Source organism: Candida orthopsilosis, assembly GCF_000315875.1.
Source record: "Candida orthopsilosis Co 90-125, chromosome 6 draft sequence".
Classification (NCBI taxonomy): Eukaryota; Fungi; Ascomycota; class Pichiomycetes; order Serinales; family Debaryomycetaceae; genus Lodderomyces; species Lodderomyces orthopsilosis.
The window spans coordinates 868,945-891,050 of NC_018300.1; the positions used below are offsets into that span (position 1 = coordinate 868,945).

A 22,106-nucleotide genomic window follows, 5' to 3' on the forward strand; every position below is an offset into this window, starting at 1 on the left:
AACTGAAAATGAGTGACGTGGGTGGGTGGGTATTTGAGTAAATGAGTTGCAAAGTTAACTAACGTAAATGAATGTAATCTCTGAGGATATTAAAAAGGAATGACTTGAGGTTAGATTTAAGTTAGTATAAAACACAACGTATTAGTTGGACAATAACAGATTGGTTTTGATTTGCTTTGTATGTGATGTAGTGAAGTATATACAAAAAGAAAAGAAGTGTGTTGTATCGTTGTGATTTTTTTGGATTGAAGGTTGGTTAAAATTTTTCTGCCGGGGGGGGGGTGGATTGTTTGTTGTTTTGTTGTCTGATTATTATTATTCATTTGTTTAGTTGCTTGGTCTGTTGTTTACTATTAATCTTAAGGAGTTGGTGTATATGTATGCGTCTCACACAAAGACATTTCACGACATTATACGATACGAAAATATGACATTGCTTTTAGTAGGTTAAGTATTGAGGTTTGGTTGTGAGTTCAGTGTCATAAATTTAAAATCGTTTCATATTAACGGCGTAGTAGTGTTGGATGTCGTATAATTCTTGTGTATTGTTATTATTATATGTGTTGTGATGCAATGGTAATGTGATGCATGGAATGTGTGCATTGAAATTACAAATATCGTGTCATTTTTTATTTTTTTTGTTAAAAAATGCGCGTCTTTGTGTTCTCTTTGTTTATGCTGGTTATTAAATTTATCTTTCTTCTTCACCAGCCATGTTAGTTACAACAAGCAACACACGAAAATTTGAATACTAGTAGTAGTATTAGCAAATCGACTGGATCATTCTTTGTCTTTCTCGCAAGACTAACACAGGTGCATCTTTAAATTTCAACTTGTACCACTTGCATACCTTTTTCTCATTCCATTGAGATGTACAGTTTTTCTTGATCTTAGTTGATTGGGTTATAATAAACTTTTCTTTTTTGGTTGTGGTCGTGTTAAAGTGACCAAAAGTGTATTGTATCGGATATGCTTTATTCCTGGTATATGTGGTATGGAATTCTTCGCTGGGACTGAAATTGTAGATCATTGCTAAATTTGTTTATATGTTTTCAAAGCCACTATTGCAGTAAACAAAGGTTTGTTGTAACTCTTTCTCGATGTTTGCTATGTGGTTGTTGCTGTTGTTGTCGTGTTTTTGCTGGCTTATCTTTCTATTTTTAGTGTGAAACAATTTTGTAACACACTTTTTCCTTTCGTCTACTCTCCTGTCAAATACTTCTGTAAAACAAACCAATCTGTAGAAAAAAAAAAAGGAACATCTCTGATACATACCTCAAGTTTGTTATTAATAACACTGAATGAAAAAATGAATGACTAGTGGTGAGTAATTAAATGAGTGTGTAAGTGTAAGTGTAAGTGTAGTTGTTTCAAAACTGAATCTATTAGTTTAGTTGTTTTAGTCTGTCTGTATGAATATGCAAAAGTGCAAAAAAAGCAAAAGAAATTCCAATCTCTTACGATTCCGAGAACTAGAAATGGTGATATACATATATATATCAATTGGAAGAGATACACCATTAGAGAAGTAATACCCAATACGTAGTAACCAGCAAGTAAAACAGAAAACAATAATTGCTATCAATAGTGTGGTTGCCTTATGCGTGTACCTCGCCATTGTACCTGCTTCTATGCTTCTATGAATGCTGGCGACTCTTGCCTATCTAATAACCTACCTATTGTTTTTAACTGTTTAGTTCATTTACCTAATGGCAGTCAGTCAACTGAACTCTTGTGTCTTTGTATAATGCTAGCTGTAAGAAAAAATATTATATGTAAGGGAAAAAGGTAATATATGCAGGACAACTAATTCCAACGTCTTTTTTCCACCCAAGAAAATTGTATTTGGCGAAAACAAAACTAGTAAGCTTGCATATTCTAACTGAAGTAGAAGTGTAAAATGTAAAAATCAACATGCTTAAAGAGACGCTAAAGGTAAAAAGAGCACTTGATTGCAAACCAGTGAAGACGGGACTATCATCTTCGGAAGATGGCCATTTGCTCAGCTAATTAGTCATCAAAAACATTTGCTTCATCAAATGACACTGCCAGTCCATAAAATTCAAACAAGAATTCTTATACATATACCATGTGAGCTTTTTGTTCAACTCTCAACAAAGCTTTGGTTAAGGATATAGGAACTGAAAACCATTTTCTTGACCAAACGGTGACTCCTTGTGGTATAAAATTTTCAACAAGAACGGAAACAGAACATTGGAAAAATCAGCAGTCAAAAGTGTAACAAAATTGCAAGAAAGACGATCTTGGAGTTCAAAAATGTGCTTTTACCACATCGAGTAATCAATATTTTCTTATTGTTTGTCATGTTGGAACCCTCCCAATAGAAACAGGAACAAACAACACTCGAGACCTTACCTTTGCAAGGTTAAAATAAAAAAAACAAAGAACAGAATTAAACACGCCCCAACGCCTTAAAATATTACTAATTATGTCAAACTAAAGAAAGAGTCAGGGATAGCGAGCTTCATAGGGCATTCACAGAGCTCATAACCATTAAAGCGGAGATTCAACAAAAAAATTAATGTTAAACAATGTTTGAGATGGAGAAACTTAGCGAACAATGTCAAAGGCCTCATAACCCTAACTTTGCAAAAGCAGAACAATAAAAGTAGGTGAAAAATACTGGCGACTGGGTGCATTATTTTCAGGTGCGTGTCTTCCTTGCGTATATCTTACATTGTTTTTAGATCCAGTTCCTAACCCCCCTTTCTTCAAGCTTCCTACTTCATCCCCGAAAAAAGTCAACAACAAACCCCTTTGTATGCACATTATGCCGACTTTTAGTTTGTTGAGAACAATGAACATCGGACAATGAAGGTAAGCAGAGACGGATAAGCCAGTCAGATTAAGATAATGTATGAGTGGGGCCGCCAGTGAGGAGATATTGCTGTTAGGGTTGAAAATTCGATTACAACCAATGTAATGTGCACTTGATCCTTGTTTGAGACGCACAATGATAAGGTACTAAGTAAGCAGGTTAAGTAACTAATAGTGTTCATGGAAAAGTAAGTTTCGCGTATTTTCGACGTTATTATCAATCCTTACTCCGCCAAAAACAAAATTGACGCCACACTTTTATCTCCATAGAGGAGAGGGGCTTTGAGCTCAGCCATTTCTATTTCCAAACGTAGGTGAAGTAGTATTTTTCGTAACATTCATTCTTTGTCATTCTTAGCAATAGTGAGTGTTCTCCATAGATGGGTCTGAATCATTATTTATATTTGTCATGTCATTTCAGGACAAATAGTGATGTCATTGGGATTGTGATTGCTATTGTTCTAGCTTTTGGTGTCGTCACTGCTCTCAATACTCAATAAATTGACCATTAGGGTAACGCATTGTTGTTGTGGATATCTTCTTACCCGCTTTTGAGGATGTTTTGTGAGATTGTGAAGTGCAGTTAAATATATCCTGAGAAGTTGTGACTTGATTTTCGGTGACTGTGTGGTGGCTTTGTAACCATAAAGAAGGAAAATGAAAATTTCTGTTCTTTAGTTTTTTGTTCTTGGCACGAATATTGGAATTTTTAATTTTTTTCTTTTGTTCTGAAATTCGATGCCTATTGTTTACGAGAACAATAGTTTAAAAAAATTGAGGTCGTAAATGCAAATGGAGTTAAAGCTGTGTAGAAACTATTAATAATGTTATCTTCATGTAGAGCCTTACTGTTATAAGCTTGAAGAGAGTTAGAGCAGAGTTCACGAATAAAGAACAGAACAAGTTAACTATTGGCTTTTTTAGATTAAGCTTTTAGAGGGTGTTTTTAATCAAACCTAATGTTTGAATTGTAACCCCTAATTTGGATTCTATTGCAAGAGAATTACGAAATTCATATTTTTACTATTGTAATAGTCAATTCCCTTACCTCTTAGCTCTACGTAACCGTTATTTACTGCTGATCCCCGAAGGAGCAATTGGTCTTACACAAAAGTGGTATACAAAAACCTTAGCAGCAAAATCAAAACTTCGGAATGACCAATGAGATAACTATACACAAAGATAAGAATAGAATTAGGAAACAATCTACTGAATTAGCTCATTACTAATTAAACAATCAACGTACACAAGATCAGATTGTGGAATTAAAGTAAGGTGAAAAATTTTTTTTTTGGTCATTGAACAATACACACAACAATTCAACAACCAACTTTTCATTGTTGAATTTTTGTACTCAGTTTCCATTACTTATTGTGATTATCGGAAGAATTAACAGTGTAACTTTGCGCGAGACCTTGGTTCTTCCCTAAGTCGTCTAATCAATTTACGAGAGAGCTTTAGCGAGAACGAGTTCGTTTAACTGATTTCAAAGCTATGGCGTTATGAAGGCTACTCAACCTTTTTGCCACTAAAAGGGGTGCCTCATTACTAGCGAACAATGGTAGCGTATAAGTAAAAGACATTAGCTTAACGAGCTTTTATAAAATCAATTTAACGTTTTTTTTTTTGATTAACGTTAATTACTGTAATGGCTGTGAATGTGCCTTGAGGGACCCTTTTCCTAAGCATTATCTGCTACATGGACGCCTTTTGCACAATTTATACGGCGAATAGACAAATGTTAAATAATATTTAGTTGGATCAATCTTATGTACCACCTCTCCTCATAATTCAACACCAGTAAGGGGTTCAGTATAATTGTGTTGCGTGCACAATAGTTACTCCGAAAAACTTAGCGAGTTTTAACAGATACTGATGATTATGAGCATTTTTAGATTTTCCAAGTTGAGAACACATACAAATTGGAGTTGATACTAATATTTACAGCGTTTTCTGTATTACACATACCTTCTTTTGCTTCATGCTTCTCTAGCCGAAAGAATTTGACTAACAAGTGGGTGGGAGCGAGGTAGCCGACGAGCTCAATTAAAAGAGTGGCTTAGATGGAGATGTGATTTATATCTGTTGGAAATAAAGGGCTACTGCGCTGAAAAAAAGAAACAGATTATGAAACCACTTCTTTGCATTCAATAAAAACTCCTTTCTTCCTTTGTTGTAAGTGACGATATGCACCATTTCTTACTTTATGGGACACAGGTGTGTGTATTTCTATTTCTTTTCCTGCCTTAGTACGATTCGCTGAATTGGGTAATAGCGCAACAGTGTCTTTGTGTAGCAAAACAGTATCCGATGGAGTTCTCGATATCCAAGGAAATAAAAATGATGATTGAAACTGGTGACGGCATTTACTCGTGTAGAGTGTGCTGAAATGTGTGTTCTTGGATTAACTAAGGCTATAGCAGGTTACGCCTCTTACTTCACCCAGTACTAAAATTGTAGCAGATTCTGTGACTATAATTTGTCGTGTACAAACGTACAACTTCGTTTGTTGTTGCAGTTCCGTTCACCGGCCATTAGCCGCAGAGATCCAATGCCACTGAAAAAAAAAAAATCATTCTTCAAACATACGTAAAAATGGGGCGATTTGGTCAGGCATTGACATCCCCGTAGACGACAACAAATCATGCAAGCTAACAGAACGATAGTGGCAGAAGAGCGGAGTTAAAAATGTTTGCATTAAATTTTGGAACTTTGTGCCTCCTTTCTTAACTTCAATATCCTCAACTCTGACAACGAAGTAAAAACTGCAGGGATGAGACCCTTCTTCATTTTCAATTTTTCGTTAATCTTTGTTGAGATGGAAGAAAAAGATTTGCGTACAGATTAGTAATGGTTACGAGGGAAGAGATTGTTGAAAAAGATGACTAAGCATAAATGAAGGATTGGCAGAACTATGTCAATCGCTGGCATACGAACGAATAAAAAAAACCAAATACGAATTATTACTGAAACTAGACCCTCTATGCATCAAAAAAGTGGTGTTATGCCACATGTGCGAATACAGATTAATTGTATAGTTGTTCGCCTTGATTATAGACTCCTTTCCATATGTCTAGTGTGATGTAATGGAAGTCTGCATTACAAATAGTACAAAACCAACCAATGAAAAATAAAATAATTGTTTTATTACTAAAAATCTGCAAGGCCACAAAAACCAAAGCTTCAGATCTCAAAACAATAAAAGTACGAAAGAAGAAGAAGAAAAAACTTCTGAAATCTGACTGTGAAAGAAACTTAATTCTTTGTGCTTTTCGTTGATAAAAAATTAAAATTAAATATAATATTGTTAAAACAATAAAGATTTATTCCCTACTAAATAGTAAAGGCATTGCTTTTAATTGTATTCAAGTATGGCATATTTATATATAAAGAGATCCAATTGTCCATTTGTTTTGTAAATTGCAACTTTGTTCACGTAAGAGAAAAACCTTGACGGAGTCTTGATTTCAACTATACTACAGTTCCCACTTATCACCCTTACCCCACAAGCTCCCCCTTAGTCCTTGTACTATATCTGATTCACTACAAAATTTAAAAGTACAATCAACAAGCCCAGTTTTTTTTTTTTGGCGCTTAATATTGTTTATTTTCTTATACGCCAGCACCCTTCAAAATAATTGCAAAATAAGGGGCTCCTGTTGATAGTATACTAAATTAAGCAGGGTACGATAGTATTAAGGTTGGAACATTCATCTATAAAGGAAGCATCAAAGCAAACTTGTGGAGCGCTATAATTTATCCCTCGTTGCAAAAAAAATACGAATCTAAGGATCACCAAAATAGCAACGACAGACTAACAACTAAATCATATACAACAGGTGCTAACATTCCACTAAAACTCAATTATATAAATCATTTTGGCTCAATAATTATTAATTTGCCAACCAAAAATTTAAGCCCATAAATTGTAAATGGAACTGAAGCTTAAACTAATTGTCTCGAAACTGGATGAAGAGGACAAAACTTTAAAGGGAAGAACAATAAGAGCTAGGCATGTCAAAGAAAGACAATTATGGTGATAGTCAGCTACCTCAAGATGGGCCTATTGCAGAACCACCCTTTTCTCAGCATCAAATATATCAACCACAATTTCAACCAGTAAGTAACATGAGTACCATACATCAACAACAACAACAATATCCACTTCACATCTATCCTCAATATGCACAGCAACAGCAGTCACAACAGACTTTGCACCCACAATTACAATTACAGGCGCAGCAATTGCAAATGCAACAACGGTACACCCCTGTATTACAACATCCCCATTCACCAATAATGTCCCACCAGCAGTTAACATCATATCAGCTTCTACTGCAGTCACAAGCACCATTTCCCACTATGGAACAACAACAACAACAACAACAACAACAACAACAGCAGCAGCAGCAGCAACAACAGCAGCAGCAACAACAACAGCAGCAACAACAACAGCAGCAACAACAACAGCAGCAACAGTCAGTGGTACCGAATGCCTCGTCACAAGAGGCAATTACTGCTTCTGCAAATGCATCAACATCAAGTGTAAATACAAATGTCGACCCCATGAGTCAACAATTACAGCCTACGTTCAATTCAAATATGCATTCTAATGAAACACTAAATCAAATTGATCAAACTGGCGCTGGTTCGTTACCCATCCAACAACAGTATCTGTTAGAAAGTAGTCAAGAAGTTTCGTCTTCATCAATACCAGCATCAATAGCACATACAGAAAGAGCCAAACACACTGCTAATTATGTCACAACTACAACGGGCCCCAGCACATCTGATCAGAGCTTGGCCTCCACTAACGGATTCAATCGACCGCCAATTCAAGAGAGCAGTGTGTATCCGCATTCACAATCTTCTGCTTCTACCAGCTATGATGAAAATCAACAAGTGCTGCAAAGTTCGTCTCACGCAATACCAATGCAGCCACCGACCCAATTCCAAGTTTTACATCTGCAACTGCTGCCTCTGTTAACACTGTATCAACAACAACAAACCCAGCCATTATACACCCGTCCTCCATTACCGTATCAATCAGCATCACTCCCATTTGTACCTACAAATTTACCCACATTACCTTCTCACCACCATATGGATGTTGCCGAGTACCCAGACATGACAACCTTTGTCAATTCAAACATCAATTCCATCCCCATCCCATTAGTTGAAGCTCGATTTGTTGATCATCGAGTATGTGAAATTTGTGGTAAAAGAATCACTCGAGATATGTCAAGACACATGCGTACTCATCAATCAGAAGCTCGATTCACTTGTGAATTTCCTAAGCAGCAATGTCGTCACAAACTGGGTAAATTCAATCGTCCTTATGATTACAAGAAACATTTACTTAATCGTCATTACAACTTTGATGATCCGGAAGTGAAGAAATTGCATAATTTAAGTGACAAATTGCCTCATTGGGGCACTTGCCCCTGTGGGTTGCGATTTACGGGAGAGGTTTGGTTAGATGAGCATATTCTTACGTCGGATTTATCAAAAAGATGTCCCATGCTTGATCCAAAATGAGAGGTCACAAAGGTGGAGGAACTGAGGGGGAACTTAGGAGGAAATGATATGGAAGCTTAGACTAGAACTCGTATTTGGCTTGTTTTGAGCCGAATTATCATATCGTTTATTCAGCGCTTTACCACTACCATTATAATCAAAGACCAACTTAGATGACTATAATGCTACATGAAGCTAAAAATTTACTAACTGTATAATGTATGTATATTAATAAGAAATAGGGACCCTTTCTAAAAATAAAGTTTTAAGTTTTCTTCGCTTGCAATGACTAAACCAGGCGCATATCCTCATGAAACAAAAAATATCATAACCATAAATCATGTATGCATATTTGAGCCTCGATTATGACAAGTTACTCTTTAGTGTCTTGTTCATATTTGAAGTCTGTTGCTACTTGGCCGCTTCAGACTTTAACAATAGGGTAAATTCATTTCCTTTCTAAGACATGACAAAGTAAAACAATGTCACGAAGAAGCATTTGTTTCCCTCTTGGCAGTCTTTGTGTTCGTTGTGATTTTACAAGGCTTAAACCATTTCTTAAGAATGGTAAGCAAAAAATTGTCAGGGAGTGTCCAACTGTTTTCAACAGGAGGCTACGTTTGTAAAATGCAGGCAACAGGACAATCATGGATTTTTTGGTGTGATAAAATCCTTTTGTGTGCTTTACAAGTGTTAACCTTTTTTAGTCGTGTTCCTTAATTTAAGCGATTAATCACAAAGTTTCAAGTGTAGAGGTATAGGTAGTGAAAGCAGATATGTCTGAAGGAGGGTCATCCGGTCGTTGCAAAGCTGACGTTTTGCAACTATTTCAAGGTAAGTAATAAAATGGAGAATGAACTTTTACTGACGGAATCAGGGCAACAATGTACAGTGTTTTACATTTATTATACTAGTAAATCACGCGACCTTGAATTATTAAAAGTCCGAATAACACCATGATAAAATCTTAGTCCAAAAATTGAAGGTAATATATCCGACATAACCTGCAAAAAGGCAAGAACAAAATCCAGTGACACTGGCTGATTACTAAAGCTCCCAAAGTAATTGTTGGTCAAGAAAGCTAGCGGTCCCTTCAAGGGGTCCATGGCCTGACTCTAGCTCTGAGTTGAACCTGTCAATTTTACATCCAGAAAAAAGTGATAATTTTCAATAACAAGGATGAACTCGAATTGTAAAACCATCAAAGAAGGTTGAATTGCAAAATGGACATTGCTGATGTTAACTGCGGACGCAAAAGCTCCAGCAATTGCCCAAAATAATCGCAAAATTCTTCCATTACAAAATTTGCCATGTTAGTTTTTATAAAGGACATAAGGTGTACATAAAGGCAACCAAGACTCAAAAGTCAAATCTAAATTACAACGGCCTCTACAAAGTCATCGCTAATCGTATGGATTTTACACCGAACAGCTGCTTCTGCAAAAAGTGAGTGTAAAATGAGCCAAATGGTTTAAATTGTGGAACTGCTGTGTTTTTCGACTCTGTGCTTCGTAGTCGTGGTGATCACGGTTGCAATATTCTCCAATCTCCTGGAACTCGACACATTGACAAACCATGCTGCCTCGAAACAGCCGCGCACAAAACTTTATCATGTGCACGTACCGCAATTCTTGAAATCAAGTATTCCTATTTGAAGACCAAAACACATACCGAAAGGATTTTAGTGTGTTAGAAATTCGATTTAAGAAAGTTTTTCTTGTCGTTTGAAATATCTACGATTGCTATGAATATTTATGTTTCTCCGCTTTTTGCCGTTTTCTTCCGTTTTCCGTTTATTTGATTACACGATTTATTCACGTGATGTGGTTCAATTCTCTTCAACAGACAACAACTAAATCCCTTTTCACTGAAGTCATAAGCTAAAATGCATTGTTCTTGTGTGTAATAAAATGCTCGAAATACAAAGTCTCTCTCACCTCATCTATATTGGTGTACCTCACCACATTTCATTTTATTGTTACTTACTACTCCTCTTGCTAGAAATTGGCATTTGACATACTGCGGAACTCCAGGATGATGCATCGTGTCTTCTGGCGAGTTTGCGGGGTGATTGTCAATAGCAGAAAATGGCTGGCCTTTTTGTAGCTTCATTCATTTTCTTTATAGTTGCATCAAGTTGCATGCAACTACAAAAATTTAGGTCAAGTGCACGCCAACTACATGCCGCTTGAGGGGAAGCATTACTTGTAATTATTGCAATCAAAATAACTAATTAGACAAGATGCGGAATTAGTTTCCAAATATCCTCTCAGATTCGAGGTGCTTTACATTAGAATGTGAGTTGTAATCGGAGGCGTTTAGTTTACGTCATTGCTCGGTTAAATGTTCGACTCGGTAATATTTCGCCGAGAATTTGCCAGCAACAAGCAATACAAAGTTAATTTATTTAGCGTATGAAGAAAGTATCTTCAAAAGGTATGCGGATGCAATTATATCACAGGCTAAGCTGAGAACAGCCTCTAGGGAGGATATATCTGGTAAACACTACCTTGCTTTAGTTGATTCTCATTGTAATTGGTTCTAGGTGTGTGTACTGTAAAGCGAGATTATGCGACATCAAAACGATTTACAAAATAGTTCAAAACTTTCATTTGACATGTTACATATGCAGGCAATTGATTACAAAGTGGAGGAGTTTATAGGTTAGAAGAAAGTTTCTCGGATGATTTGCGGGATTACTTTAGTCTTTGCCACCTCACACATAGCGATATAGCCAGATCTTTTAAGACATGTATCCAAAATACGGATTTGTTAAAGATCTTAAGTTACCGTAGAGATTCTCAGATCTTACACGCAATGCATTAATTCGTTTTCTTTTTTTTTTCATGTTCCCGTATCCGGCTCTGTTTATGTCGTCTAATACATAAGCCTTGGTACAAAGTCATAAAGTAGTTAGTGACAGAAAGAGAGAGAGCAAAGAGAAAGAAGAAGAAAAAAAAATTGATTATGGCAAAGACAAAACGGATTTCGTAAATCTTTTATTAAATTAATACCACAAGAAATATATTTATGACCAATCAAGATTTGTTATAGAACTGTACTAAGCATCATCAGACTAGATATATTGACTACTTAAAACACTTTCTAACATAGACCAGCTTTCATTTATTAATTTTCAACTATTCATCTACACAAAGAAACAACTCAATTTACACCCCATATGTGCTAAAACGAAAATGACATTAAACGAAATTGACCATAATTCGTCACCCAATCCACAGTTCAACAAATCAAATTACCACTCACAGTTGTCCAAGTCGTTGTTCCGACATTATAATAGGTCGGCACAAGCGCTACAAAAGAGTGGTAGCCAAACGCCAGATTTCGTCTATCAAGAGCCGAAAATATTGAACCAGCAAGAATTTGTCGAGTACCATCAGGAGTCTGCGTATGGCACAAATGATAATGGATATTTTGTGGATAGAGGGGCTATTTCCGTGCCGTCGTCTAGAATTGAAACGTTCTATACTGATAAGTCGATAGAAGAAGAAGTTCATAATATAATGCAAAATTATGAAGTCTTGCATAATTACGACCAGAGTGTTGATGTACCTCCACTGCAACATGGGGATGATGGATACCGTTTGTCTTCGAATCATCAGTACGATGAAAACGTTCAACCTGTTTACCAAGAGCAATTACATCGAGATTACCAAAACACAGCAACTCAGCCACAGTATCAGAATCATGTGGAATACAATGTTAATCAGGGTTCGCAAAATCTACATTTCACCAGCCAGCATCACTACCCTCACCAGCAACCACCACAACAATACCATGAGCAGCTACCGGTTGACAATCTACATCAACAGCAAGCTGCGCATCATCTGCATTCATATTCTAAACAAGTTCACCCTGAACAATATGAAAATGTACAATCATCATTTCCCCCAACATTTAATCAACCTTACAACTCACACCATATACCTTCACAAGCGACCCAGTTTAACAATCTTCATAAACAGTCCAATTTCCAGTATCCTTCTGATGTCGCGAAAAAACCTAATGAAGCTCAACAATTGCCAAACTTTTCACAAGCGACTCAACTGAATGTCCCTGCAAACAACGATATGGCGAATTTCCCACATGGACTTCCAACCACAAAGGAAACAACGTTTGAACCTAAGACTAAAGCAAAGCGAGGAAGACCAAGAAAAAAGCCAGGCTTTCATTTAAAGTTGGATGGAATAAATAAAAAGGTCAATCTACCAAACAGACTCGTCTCCTCATCTCAGTCTGATTCCGGAACTGATTATTGGAACAGAACGCCAGGTGGTGTAAATCATGGTCCACTGCGACTCTCTATGACGTTAACACGCGAAGATTTTGATGTGAAACGAGATATGCAATTGAATGAGGGTACTATGTATGAGTCAGTTCCCAGTTTCAACCTAACACCATCTGTTGAACCACCAGCAAAGAGCTACTTTGAATTGGACCATACGCCAGGTATTGACACTGTTGCAAGTGGAAGTTACTTCTCCCCCGCCGCAGGTTTCGATGGTGGAGTAAACAATTTCAACCAATCCTTTGAAATTTACCTAAATAAGGGAAGTCATTTTCTGAATACTCAGTGTGAGGAGATAGTGGACTCAAACATTATGGGTTTTCCAATTCCCGAATTTCGAGAAGAAGACGCGGGTGAAGGACATCAGGAACCTATAAAGGAAGAATTCACTCCGTTAGGCTTATCAGTTGATCCTTATGTGTCTCAAAACGAATCATCACCAGGGAAAACCTCAGGGGCTGATGTCGACAACTATTCACAATCCACATATTCTGCAGACATTCCACAATTCAACATTGATCAATACATAAATTCCGATGAAGATCATGAAGTATATCCAACGGTGAACCAAACGCTCTCAAATCATAGCTCTCCCCATAGTACAGCATCAATTGGATCTGAAGTCAACAAGCAAGAGCCCAAAACCAAATCACATGCAGCACCTAAAAAGAAGACAAGTAAAGGAGCCCATTGTCCCGTTTGTGACAAGTTCATTAGTCGTGATTTAACTCGTCATATGCGAATACATAATGAAATTGGTAGATTCCAATGTGTTTACCCTAGAGAAATGTGTAATCACAAGACACAAAATTTTAATCGACCTTATGATTACAAGAAACATTTGTTGCATCTGCATTTCAAATTTGACGATGCAAGGGGTAAGACGGCTCATACTTTAGGAGATAAATTACCATTGAGTGGTGAATGTGTGGCTTGTGGTGCAAGATACATTGCTAATGAATGGTTGAGCGAGCATGTATTGACTAGAAATGAGGAGCATAGATGTGCATATGTTGATGCTAAGGCTCTGATTGAACAATCTTGAAAAGAGATCGATTTTATCCTTCTTGAAGTATGGTTTATAGAGATTTCTAATTCGTAAATGTGTTATTCAGTTTGTACTTATTCAGTATGGTATGATTGGAGTTTGTTGGTAAAGCTATTCTCGTTTTTTACCCCAAAATTATTTTCTCTAAAATATCAAAAACCCTTAACTCGAGACTGATCATAGAAGATCTCATACACCTGGTAGGATGTCGAAAATACAGCAATTCGCACCGATACGACAGGTGCTATACAAGCACATGTCATTGGCTCCTTCAGTGCGAGGGATGCCATCTAGCCAACTACAATCACTTTATAACAACCACCAGCAACTTCTTCCACTTCAACAGCAACAACCATGGACTCCCCAACAATATCTCCCGCCATTTCCACCACTACGCGTTAAACCATGTACTAGATTTAGCAAAATACCACATCTTTGTAACAAGGGTGATAATGACATCTCCCCTGAAGATAAACTCGATCTTGAGCGAAAGATGAATCTCCTGAATTTAATCGATAAACTAAAAATCCAGATCCCCAATATACTAGAACACAACTTATCAAAGGACATAGTCTCAAGAAACATTTATCTCCGAATATGCCCATCCCAATTTGATGAAAACTATTTACCAAAACTACATGGCACTATTGCTTACAATAGTGCATGTAAAGCAATAACACTATTCATTACATCAATTATCCTTAGTCCTCAAGTGAAACTCCACATATCAAGTATCAAAACATCGCAGAAACCCGATCCACAATGTATGTTCAGCACAACCATGAAAGTATACGTTCGTTGGAGTACATGTATGCCCAATTGTGAACATTTAGGAGTACAGTCAACATCAAATGCTCATTTTGGATCGCATAAATGGTCACATGAAGATACAAAGAAATTAATGGGTACAAATGTTACCTTATCGGGGTTGATTGGTAAATTGACTGGTGCAGTGATGGGTGTATCTAAAGAAAAACAAAAGGATTTGGAAAGGGTCATTTCAGGATTGTTCATATTTGAATTGAATAATGAGTGTGATCAGATATTGGTGCACACGGTTGAGAATATGAATATTATCGAGAGGTTTGAAGAAGAGCCTGAGAATGCATTGAGAGTATGTTGAAAAGAGGGACGTGGAGAGCAAATAATTGTAAATAGATTGGCTTAACCTCGCATGTAAATATGTTTACATTATAATAATCTAGAGAGGTAATTTCATAACTCATAATTAGTAGCAAATCCGTTGAAGGCTTCATCTCGTCAAGTTAGCCCTAAAATGCAACTCCAACGCTGTCTGCAAAGCGAGCAATTTGTACAAGATGACCAATTGTAGCAATATCACAATCAAAGCAAGAATGTAACCGGGATGCAATATCCTTGAAATTAATGCTTCAGTAGTGGCGGATGTTGTTGCCACTGCACTCTTCACCTCCACAGATTTCTTTTCATCAGCCATCTTCTTTTTCTTCTTTTTGGGGGCAATTTCACTTGGTCCATCCACATAGTAGATATTTTTCTCAACTTCTTCTTTCAATTCCTTCACCAATTCATTCAAAGTAGTCGTTGATCCACTTATTGACAGTTTTTCAATCACTGATTTCATCCAGGATTTCCCCTTCCATTCAATATAGAGACTAATTAATAAATTTGTAGTATTCAGCTCATCCCAATTAAAGACGTATCGCGTCTTTACCGCAAACGCATTACCCAGTGGAACATCAGGCGTTTGGGTTGTGGTGGTTACAACCACATAATCGGCAAGGTTCATGTGCTCTATAGTTTCCGTCACTTCACATCTTGTTGACTTAGGACCAATTGAGTATCCTAGCTGACGACGATACGTGTATTCTCTTTTCAATAGCAGTGGATCTTCAAATGATGACTTAAAGTCAGTGATTTCCGATATTTCCAGTCCATCATGGCGCTTCAAAAACTCAACTTGGAAATCTGTGTTGGAACCGAATAGTATGGAAAATACTACACCTAATGGAGCATCGATCCTCGTTTCTATCAAGTCGACTTCTTGGGGGAACTTGGTGTACTTTGCAGTTGTAGATGCATGAGTGTCAGGACCAAGGTTTTGATATTTGGATTCTGGTTTAAGCTTTGCCACTTTTGAAGGTTTCGTACTGATTCCAAGCGCAGGCAATAATCCTCCATTTTTCGGCTCATCATCAGACCCCTCATCTTCACCAGACTCTTCTTGATCTGTATCATCTTGACCTCTTGGAGTAGGCTCATCATCACCATCGAGTGACATAATATAAGACTGTACTCTAGGTGAAGTCATATTAGCTAGTGACTCGGAATCATCATGGCTTGCCTGAGGAGATTCAAATGATTGCTCCTGATTCGTTCTTCCTGTTTTTCCCTTCCATACAGTAGTCATTAGGTCATAAGTTTGGTCTCGAGATAAAAAGCTTGCAAACGTATGCACTGTTCCATCTTCTGTTTCGATGCTGATACCATTGGGGAATAATCCGGCAGTTGACCGTTTCTCAAATTTAACAATATCGTCAAACTTGAGGGCTAAATTTGTAACCCATCCCAATAAATTCGAGTTGAAACAAAGATAACTTTCACTGACGTATGCTCTACCCTGAAGTAAAATTTCGCGACTCAAAGCACAAGAGAAATCATCCAATAACCTGTCTGTCAAGTCAAGGGAATTGAACAATTGATGAAACTCAACATTTCTCTTGATGGTGGCGTATCTGTATTTTGAATCCTTGTAAAACTCATCCACGTACAATCTAGTATCAAACTTGCTTGTAGGAGGAGGTGTTGTCAACAGTGTCGATGGATCAAATGAATCAAACGTGTTTTCACTTACAGTTCTCTTTGATTTGCGGTATGTAATAATTTTGGGCGATCCTAATTTCCGATCAAGATCGTTCGAGTTATTTGAAGTCGGCGAAGTCGTTTGATTATTAGCATCGATGCTTTGAAGGTTCTGGAGAAACCTAGGTTTATCTTTATTATCTGATTCATGTGTAGATTGTTGAGTACTTGAATCCTTTGAAATCACTGAGCTGGCGTCTTCCTTCGTTGTTAACGGATTCAATGGCGTTTTGCTAAAAGTTGATGTCAAAGAAATGGATGATCTGACACCAGTTGAGCCAACATCTGAGTGTTCAGCTTGCTTTAATTTATTGATTATTTCGATTTGCTGAGCAAGCTGTCGCAGTTGTTGTTCATCTGAGTTGGCTCGGGTTAGCCTAGTTGGTCTTGATTTTGTAGCTTGTTGTTGCTGCAAAGTTGACGATTGCTCTAGTGGGAGTGAATCAGTCGACGGTGGAAATGAGTAATCCCAAGCATCTTCCTCGTCATCTACTGGATCAATATCAGGCATAACAGTAGTAGTGATGTATCTTCTAGTAGTGTATTATGTGCTTGCTATGATTCACCAAGTGTAGTTAGTTTAGAGCTTGAGTCGCATATGACAAAAAAATTATGAGCCTATACGATTGCGAAACGAGAGTATTTAAACTCCGACTAACATAAAACCAACGACTGGAACTTCAAGATACTACACAAGCTTTATTTAAATAACGGAACACAGTGTTTATTCGACAAACCTATATGCGATGTTCCTATATGATTTGTTCTCTTTTTTTGATAGACCCATAATAAATTACTTTGAAATGATTATACAATAAAAAAAAATGTTGTTTAGAATTGAATAAAATGCAAGTCATTCATTGACCATTAAAGTGTGTGTGTGTGTTAAAATCAGAATTTCTTCCTCCTTATTGGTTTTCTGGACGCAATTTTCTAACTTCCTTACCAACTTTCCAGATTTCCATATTTCTGATAGTCTGTAATTCTTCTTCCAATCTATCTCTGTAGTCTGGTTGCGAGTTGAAGTCAAGAGATCTCTTGGTTTCAGTACCGTTTCTAACAGATTCGTACAATTCCTCAAAGACTGGTTTCAAAGCATCCTTGAATCTTGGGTACCAGTCCAAAGCACCTCTTCTAGCAGTAGTGGAACAAGCGTCGTACATGTAGTCCATACCGTATTTACCAATCAATGGATATAATGATTGAGTAGCTTCTTCGACGGTTTCATTGAAAGCTTCAGATGGAGTGTGGCCGTTTTCTCTCAAGACTTCGTATTGAGCCAAGAACATACCGTGAATACCACCCATAAGACATCCTCTTTCACCGTACAAGTCTGAGTTGACTTCTCTTTCAAAGGTGGTTTGGTAAACGTAACCTGAACCAACAGCAATGGCCATAGCAATAGCTTTTTCTTCAGCTTTACCAGTGACATCGTTCCAGACGGCATATGATGAGTTGATACCTCTACCTTCTTTGAACAAAGATCTGACGGTTCTACCTGAACCCTTTGGAGCAGCCAAGATAACATCAATGTTCTTTGGTGGTTCGACGTGAGTCAAATCTTTGAAAACTGGTGAGAAACCGTGGGAAAAGTACAAGGTCTTACCCTCAGTCAACAAAGGCTTGATGGTGTTCCAAGTTTCAGATTGAGCGGCATCTGACAACAAGTTCATAACAATGGTACCTTTTTCAACAGCTTCATTGACATCAAACAAGTTTTCACCTGGGACCCAACCATCTTCGACAGCAGCTTTCCAAGAAGCACCATTCTTACGTACACCGAGAATGACATTCAAACCGTTATCTCTCAAGTTTAAACCTTGACCGTAACCTTGAGAACCGTAACCAATCAAAGCTAAAGTATCATTCTTGAAATAGTCCAACAATTTTTCCTTTGGCCAATCAGCTCTTTCGTGAACAATTTCTTCAGTACCACCAAAGTTGATAGTCTTGACACCACGTACAGCCATCATTGGCATGGTAGCCTTAGCAATGGTGGTAGTTCTAGTAGCATTAGCCAACAATGAAAAAGTTCTTTTTGACAAAGTAGCTTTTGAGGTGGCTAATCTAGCCATACGGATGGAATTGGTTCTGAATGACATATCTTTAATAAATAAATAGCTTGTTGTGTTTATTGATTTATATCCAATAGAAGAAAGTCTGAAAATAAGATCAAAGAAAATCAGGTAGGGATTATAGGGGGTTTTTATAACGTTGAAAATTTTTTCTCCTTTGAAGAGAGTGAAAAATTATGATTCATTATTCCCTTGTAGGAAGATACTGCATATTATCATAATAGAAGAATCTATATTTTTCAGGCCCTGTATCGGAGAGTTGACCCCAGAAGTGGACTACCGGAAAAGGCGATGACTCAAAAGCTGGTGAAACAAAGGTTGATCTGTTTATCATATAAGGTTCTTTAACACAAATGCCTATCTTGTGCAATGCCTGTGTAGGAATAGCACCTGCATTGCTATTAACGGGCAATTATGGTTATATTGAGCGGCAACGGGCGATGCTCTTCTTTGATCGATTTTCAGCTTCCTGGGAGGCTGGCACCCCAAAAGGCATCAAATGGAAACATCTTCCAAGTCATTAGCTATCGAGAGACCCCACCATGAGAATAATGGAAAGGATTTGTATCCGTTGAGGGCGGTTCAAGCAGGTATTGGATCAAAAGTGAAACTCCGACGTTGTTCGTACGGCCGAAGCAATGCCAATACGTTGAAGGAGACAATTAATCAAGTACCTTTTTCCACCTATCAAGATGCAACGTCTCATACCAACTAGCTAACCGAATTAAAATTTTACCATTATTTTTTCCGATTGATATAGCCCTTAGGGTTTCCACTACACATCTACAAAAAATGCGCAATTAAAAACGAATTAAACTATCAAAGCTATACATCAACCGGCTCGCTTTAATCAAATTACTTGGTGCTCTTTAACAAGTTTTCAATCTTTGGAGCAATGTCTGCTGGTTTGGCCAATGAACTAAACCTCTCAACAACATTTCCATTCTGATCAACCAAGAACTTTTCGAAATTCCACTTAATTCTAGTCAATCCCAACAAACCTGACTTTTGACTCTTCAAGTATTGATAAACGGGTGAAGCATTGTTACCATTAACATCAATCTTAGCTAAAACAGGAAATGTAACACCGTAATTTACTTTACAGAATGAGCCAATCTCTTCATTTGAACCCGGTTCTTGGTTACCGAATTGGTTACATGGAAATCCCAAAATTTGAACTGGTTTACCTTCAAATTGTTTATTTAATTTCTCAAGCCCTTCATATTGAGGAGTAAAACCACACTTTGAAGCAACATTAACAATAAGGACAACTTTACCCTTCAATTCAGAGAATGGGTATGGGTTTCCTTTACTGTCGAGTGGAGTTAAGTCGTAGAACTTGGACATGATGCGTTTGATACTTGAACGATAACTCAATGTGTAAGAAGTAATTATAAATGGGATAAATTTGTAAACAAGAATAAAAAGAGGCAAGAATAAAAAGTTTGGGTTTTTATTGTAAAGTTGCTACCATTTCCACCCAAGCCAAGGGGTTTAAAATTAAATAAAATGTATCATCATACGTAGTGCTTTCTAATATTGAAACAAAGATGTAATTAGTCGTCATATGCGAAAAGAGTTCTAAATGTATTTGCAATTTGTCATGCTAGTTCATAATTGCTGTGGCTGTGTAATGTAGAAACATCCCCCCCTTTTGTAATTAATATTACTGATGTTGGTCATTAATAAAAACGTTCTTAAAACCGAATTAACAAAAAAAAAGAATTAGTCGTTAAAGCCGCAATCTTCAAAGTTCATTTATGTTTTGTGGTATTTTATTCTAACCTCGGCTTTATTCCACCATCAGAGACTCGAATTTCTTTATCATCCTTACTGTGTAAGGTCGATGTTAAATCAGTTCTATATACAAGAATATGGTGATGAAAATCTGTCTATACAAATTCAACAACATAGTAATGTTGTTTTCCAATCCTCAACAACATCAACTTTCCATCTACCAAATGATGATCTTTGTCAAATAATACGACATCCTCAGGATCTTCCACTTGGTTTCTATCTAATCCCAAGTACACCCCCCCTGATTTGATCAATCTTTTCACTTCACTCTTCGACTTTCCAGTGATATTGGCAATTAATGTGCTCAACTTTACGTCATCGCATTTGTTCAAGGGATACTTGTACAATATGCCAGATCTTTTGAAATTCTCAATCAATTTATTGGCATTAACGTGGTCATTGAAAGGCTGGTCTGGTGTTGGGAACAAGAATCCTGTGATGTAAGCCATTTCATCACCTACGCCAACTCCATGAACCAAATCCACCACTTCTCTAGCCAATACTCTTTGAGCAATACGCAAGCCTGGATCACTTTGATGTTTAGGAATTAGTTCACCTTCAATCACATTCAATGGTAACAATGTAAACACCTTGAGTAATTTACTGACCATATCATCTGGTACATTGATGAAAAATTGGTATAATTGATATGGGGTGGTCAAGTGGGAGTCGATAAAGACAGCATTTCCAGCAGATTTACCAAATTTGGCACCTGATGTAGTCGTCAATAATGGAACGGTAACTCCAAAAGCTTCCCTTGTCTTTTCATCTTGTTTTTTCAATCGTGAAATAAGATCAATACCTGCGGTGATATTCCCCCATTGATCATTTCCTCCAACTTGTATGTTGACACCTTCCACTTTGTACAAGTGGTAGAAGTCATATGCTTGTAGAATTTGATAAGTGAACTCGTTGAATCCGATTCCACCACCTTCTAATCTTGACAGGATTGAATCTCTAGCCAACATTGCACTAACTCTAATATGACGTCCATAAGTTGCCAAAAAGTCCAACATTTTAACATCTTTCCACCATGTCTCATTGTTGACACTGTTGCTTTTACCAATTGTTTTGCTCATTGGAAATTGTCTTGATTTAGCATACTCGATACCATTAGATAAGAATGTAGTGATTTGCTTTTGTATTTTGTCAACATTATTCTCAACTTCACTAACCTTTAATGCAGTTCTCTCTGTAGATCTTCCACTGGGGTCACCAACTTGGCCAGTCGCACCTCCTACTAAACCATACACATCACTTCCACTAATTTTAAAATGTAGTAGAACCATCAATGGTAATAGATTACCCAAATGCAAGCTCGAAGCTGTTGGATCTGCACCACAGTAAAGTTTGAACTTTCCATAGTTGTCTCTTTTGGTTATATTTAAAAGCTTATCATCAGTCAATGATTCAATTAGATGTCTTGATTGCAAGTAGCTGATTAATGATGTGTCGGGACTAGTTTCAGGAGTGAAGTCCTTCCCTTCGGTCAATTCATATACCGTTGGAATTACAGTCACTGTATCTCTTGGTAATGTCGTCGATGAGTTGAGTCTAATTTGTCGACGCAATTGTTGTCTTAGTGATACTTTCGACATCTCTTGGTTAAATGATTTGGATGTTCGGAAATCTTCAATTTTTTTCGCATCTCTTTTATTTGCAGGAGTTGACATATAGAGGT

At 37.2% G+C, this 22,106-nt stretch overlaps 7 protein-coding genes across 7 annotated transcripts; 3 read left to right on the top strand and 4 right to left on the bottom strand. All coding sequences in view use genetic code 12, as the record gives it.

Moving 5' to 3' along the window:
• Nucleotides 1-6,852: 6,852 nt before the first annotated feature.
• CORT_0F04070 (hypothetical protein) lies at nt 6,853-8,376 on the top strand (the record flags this gene model as incomplete). The annotated part of the gene is made up of 1 exon (XM_003870710.1): nt 6,853-8,376. One exon carries the CDS (start codon nt 6,853-6,855, stop codon nt 8,374-8,376), a length of 1,524 nt encoding a protein of 507 aa, XP_003870759.1.
• Nucleotides 8,377-11,552: 3,176 nt separating this feature from the next.
• On the top strand, nt 11,553-13,709 carry CORT_0F04080 (hypothetical protein; the record flags this gene model as incomplete). Its single annotated transcript, XM_003870711.1, has 1 exon — nt 11,553-13,709. The coding sequence occupies one exon, from the start codon at nt 11,553-11,555 to the stop codon at nt 13,707-13,709; it is 2,157 nt and encodes a 718-aa protein (XP_003870760.1).
• A 208-nt stretch (nt 13,710-13,917) lies between these two features.
• On the top strand, nt 13,918-14,835 carry CORT_0F04090 (hypothetical protein; the record flags this gene model as incomplete). Its single annotated transcript, XM_003870712.1, has 1 exon — nt 13,918-14,835. The coding sequence occupies one exon, from the start codon at nt 13,918-13,920 to the stop codon at nt 14,833-14,835; it is 918 nt and encodes a 305-aa protein (XP_003870761.1).
• Nucleotides 14,836-14,964: 129 nt separating this feature from the next.
• CORT_0F04100 (hypothetical protein) lies at nt 14,965-17,064 on the bottom strand (the record flags this gene model as incomplete). The annotated part of the gene is made up of 1 exon (XM_003870713.1): nt 14,965-17,064. One exon carries the CDS (start codon nt 17,062-17,064, stop codon nt 14,965-14,967), a length of 2,100 nt encoding a protein of 699 aa, XP_003870762.1.
• A 397-nt stretch (nt 17,065-17,461) lies between these two features.
• CORT_0F04110 (Ilv5 ketol-acid reductoisomerase) lies at nt 17,462-18,655 on the bottom strand (the record flags this gene model as incomplete). Its single annotated transcript, XM_003870714.1, has 1 exon — nt 17,462-18,655. One exon carries the CDS (start codon nt 18,653-18,655, stop codon nt 17,462-17,464), a length of 1,194 nt encoding a protein of 397 aa, XP_003870763.1.
• An 828-nt stretch (nt 18,656-19,483) lies between these two features.
• CORT_0F04120 (glutathione peroxidase) lies at nt 19,484-19,975 on the bottom strand (the record flags this gene model as incomplete). The annotated part of the gene is made up of 1 exon (XM_003870715.1): nt 19,484-19,975. One exon carries the CDS (start codon nt 19,973-19,975, stop codon nt 19,484-19,486), a length of 492 nt encoding a protein of 163 aa, XP_003870764.1.
• A 545-nt stretch (nt 19,976-20,520) lies between these two features.
• Nucleotides 20,521-22,023, bottom strand: CORT_0F04130 (hypothetical protein; the record flags this gene model as incomplete). The annotated part of the gene is made up of 1 exon (XM_003870716.1): nt 20,521-22,023. The coding sequence occupies one exon, from the start codon at nt 22,021-22,023 to the stop codon at nt 20,521-20,523; it is 1,503 nt and encodes a 500-aa protein (XP_003870765.1).
• Nucleotides 22,024-22,106: the final 83 nt, after the last annotated feature.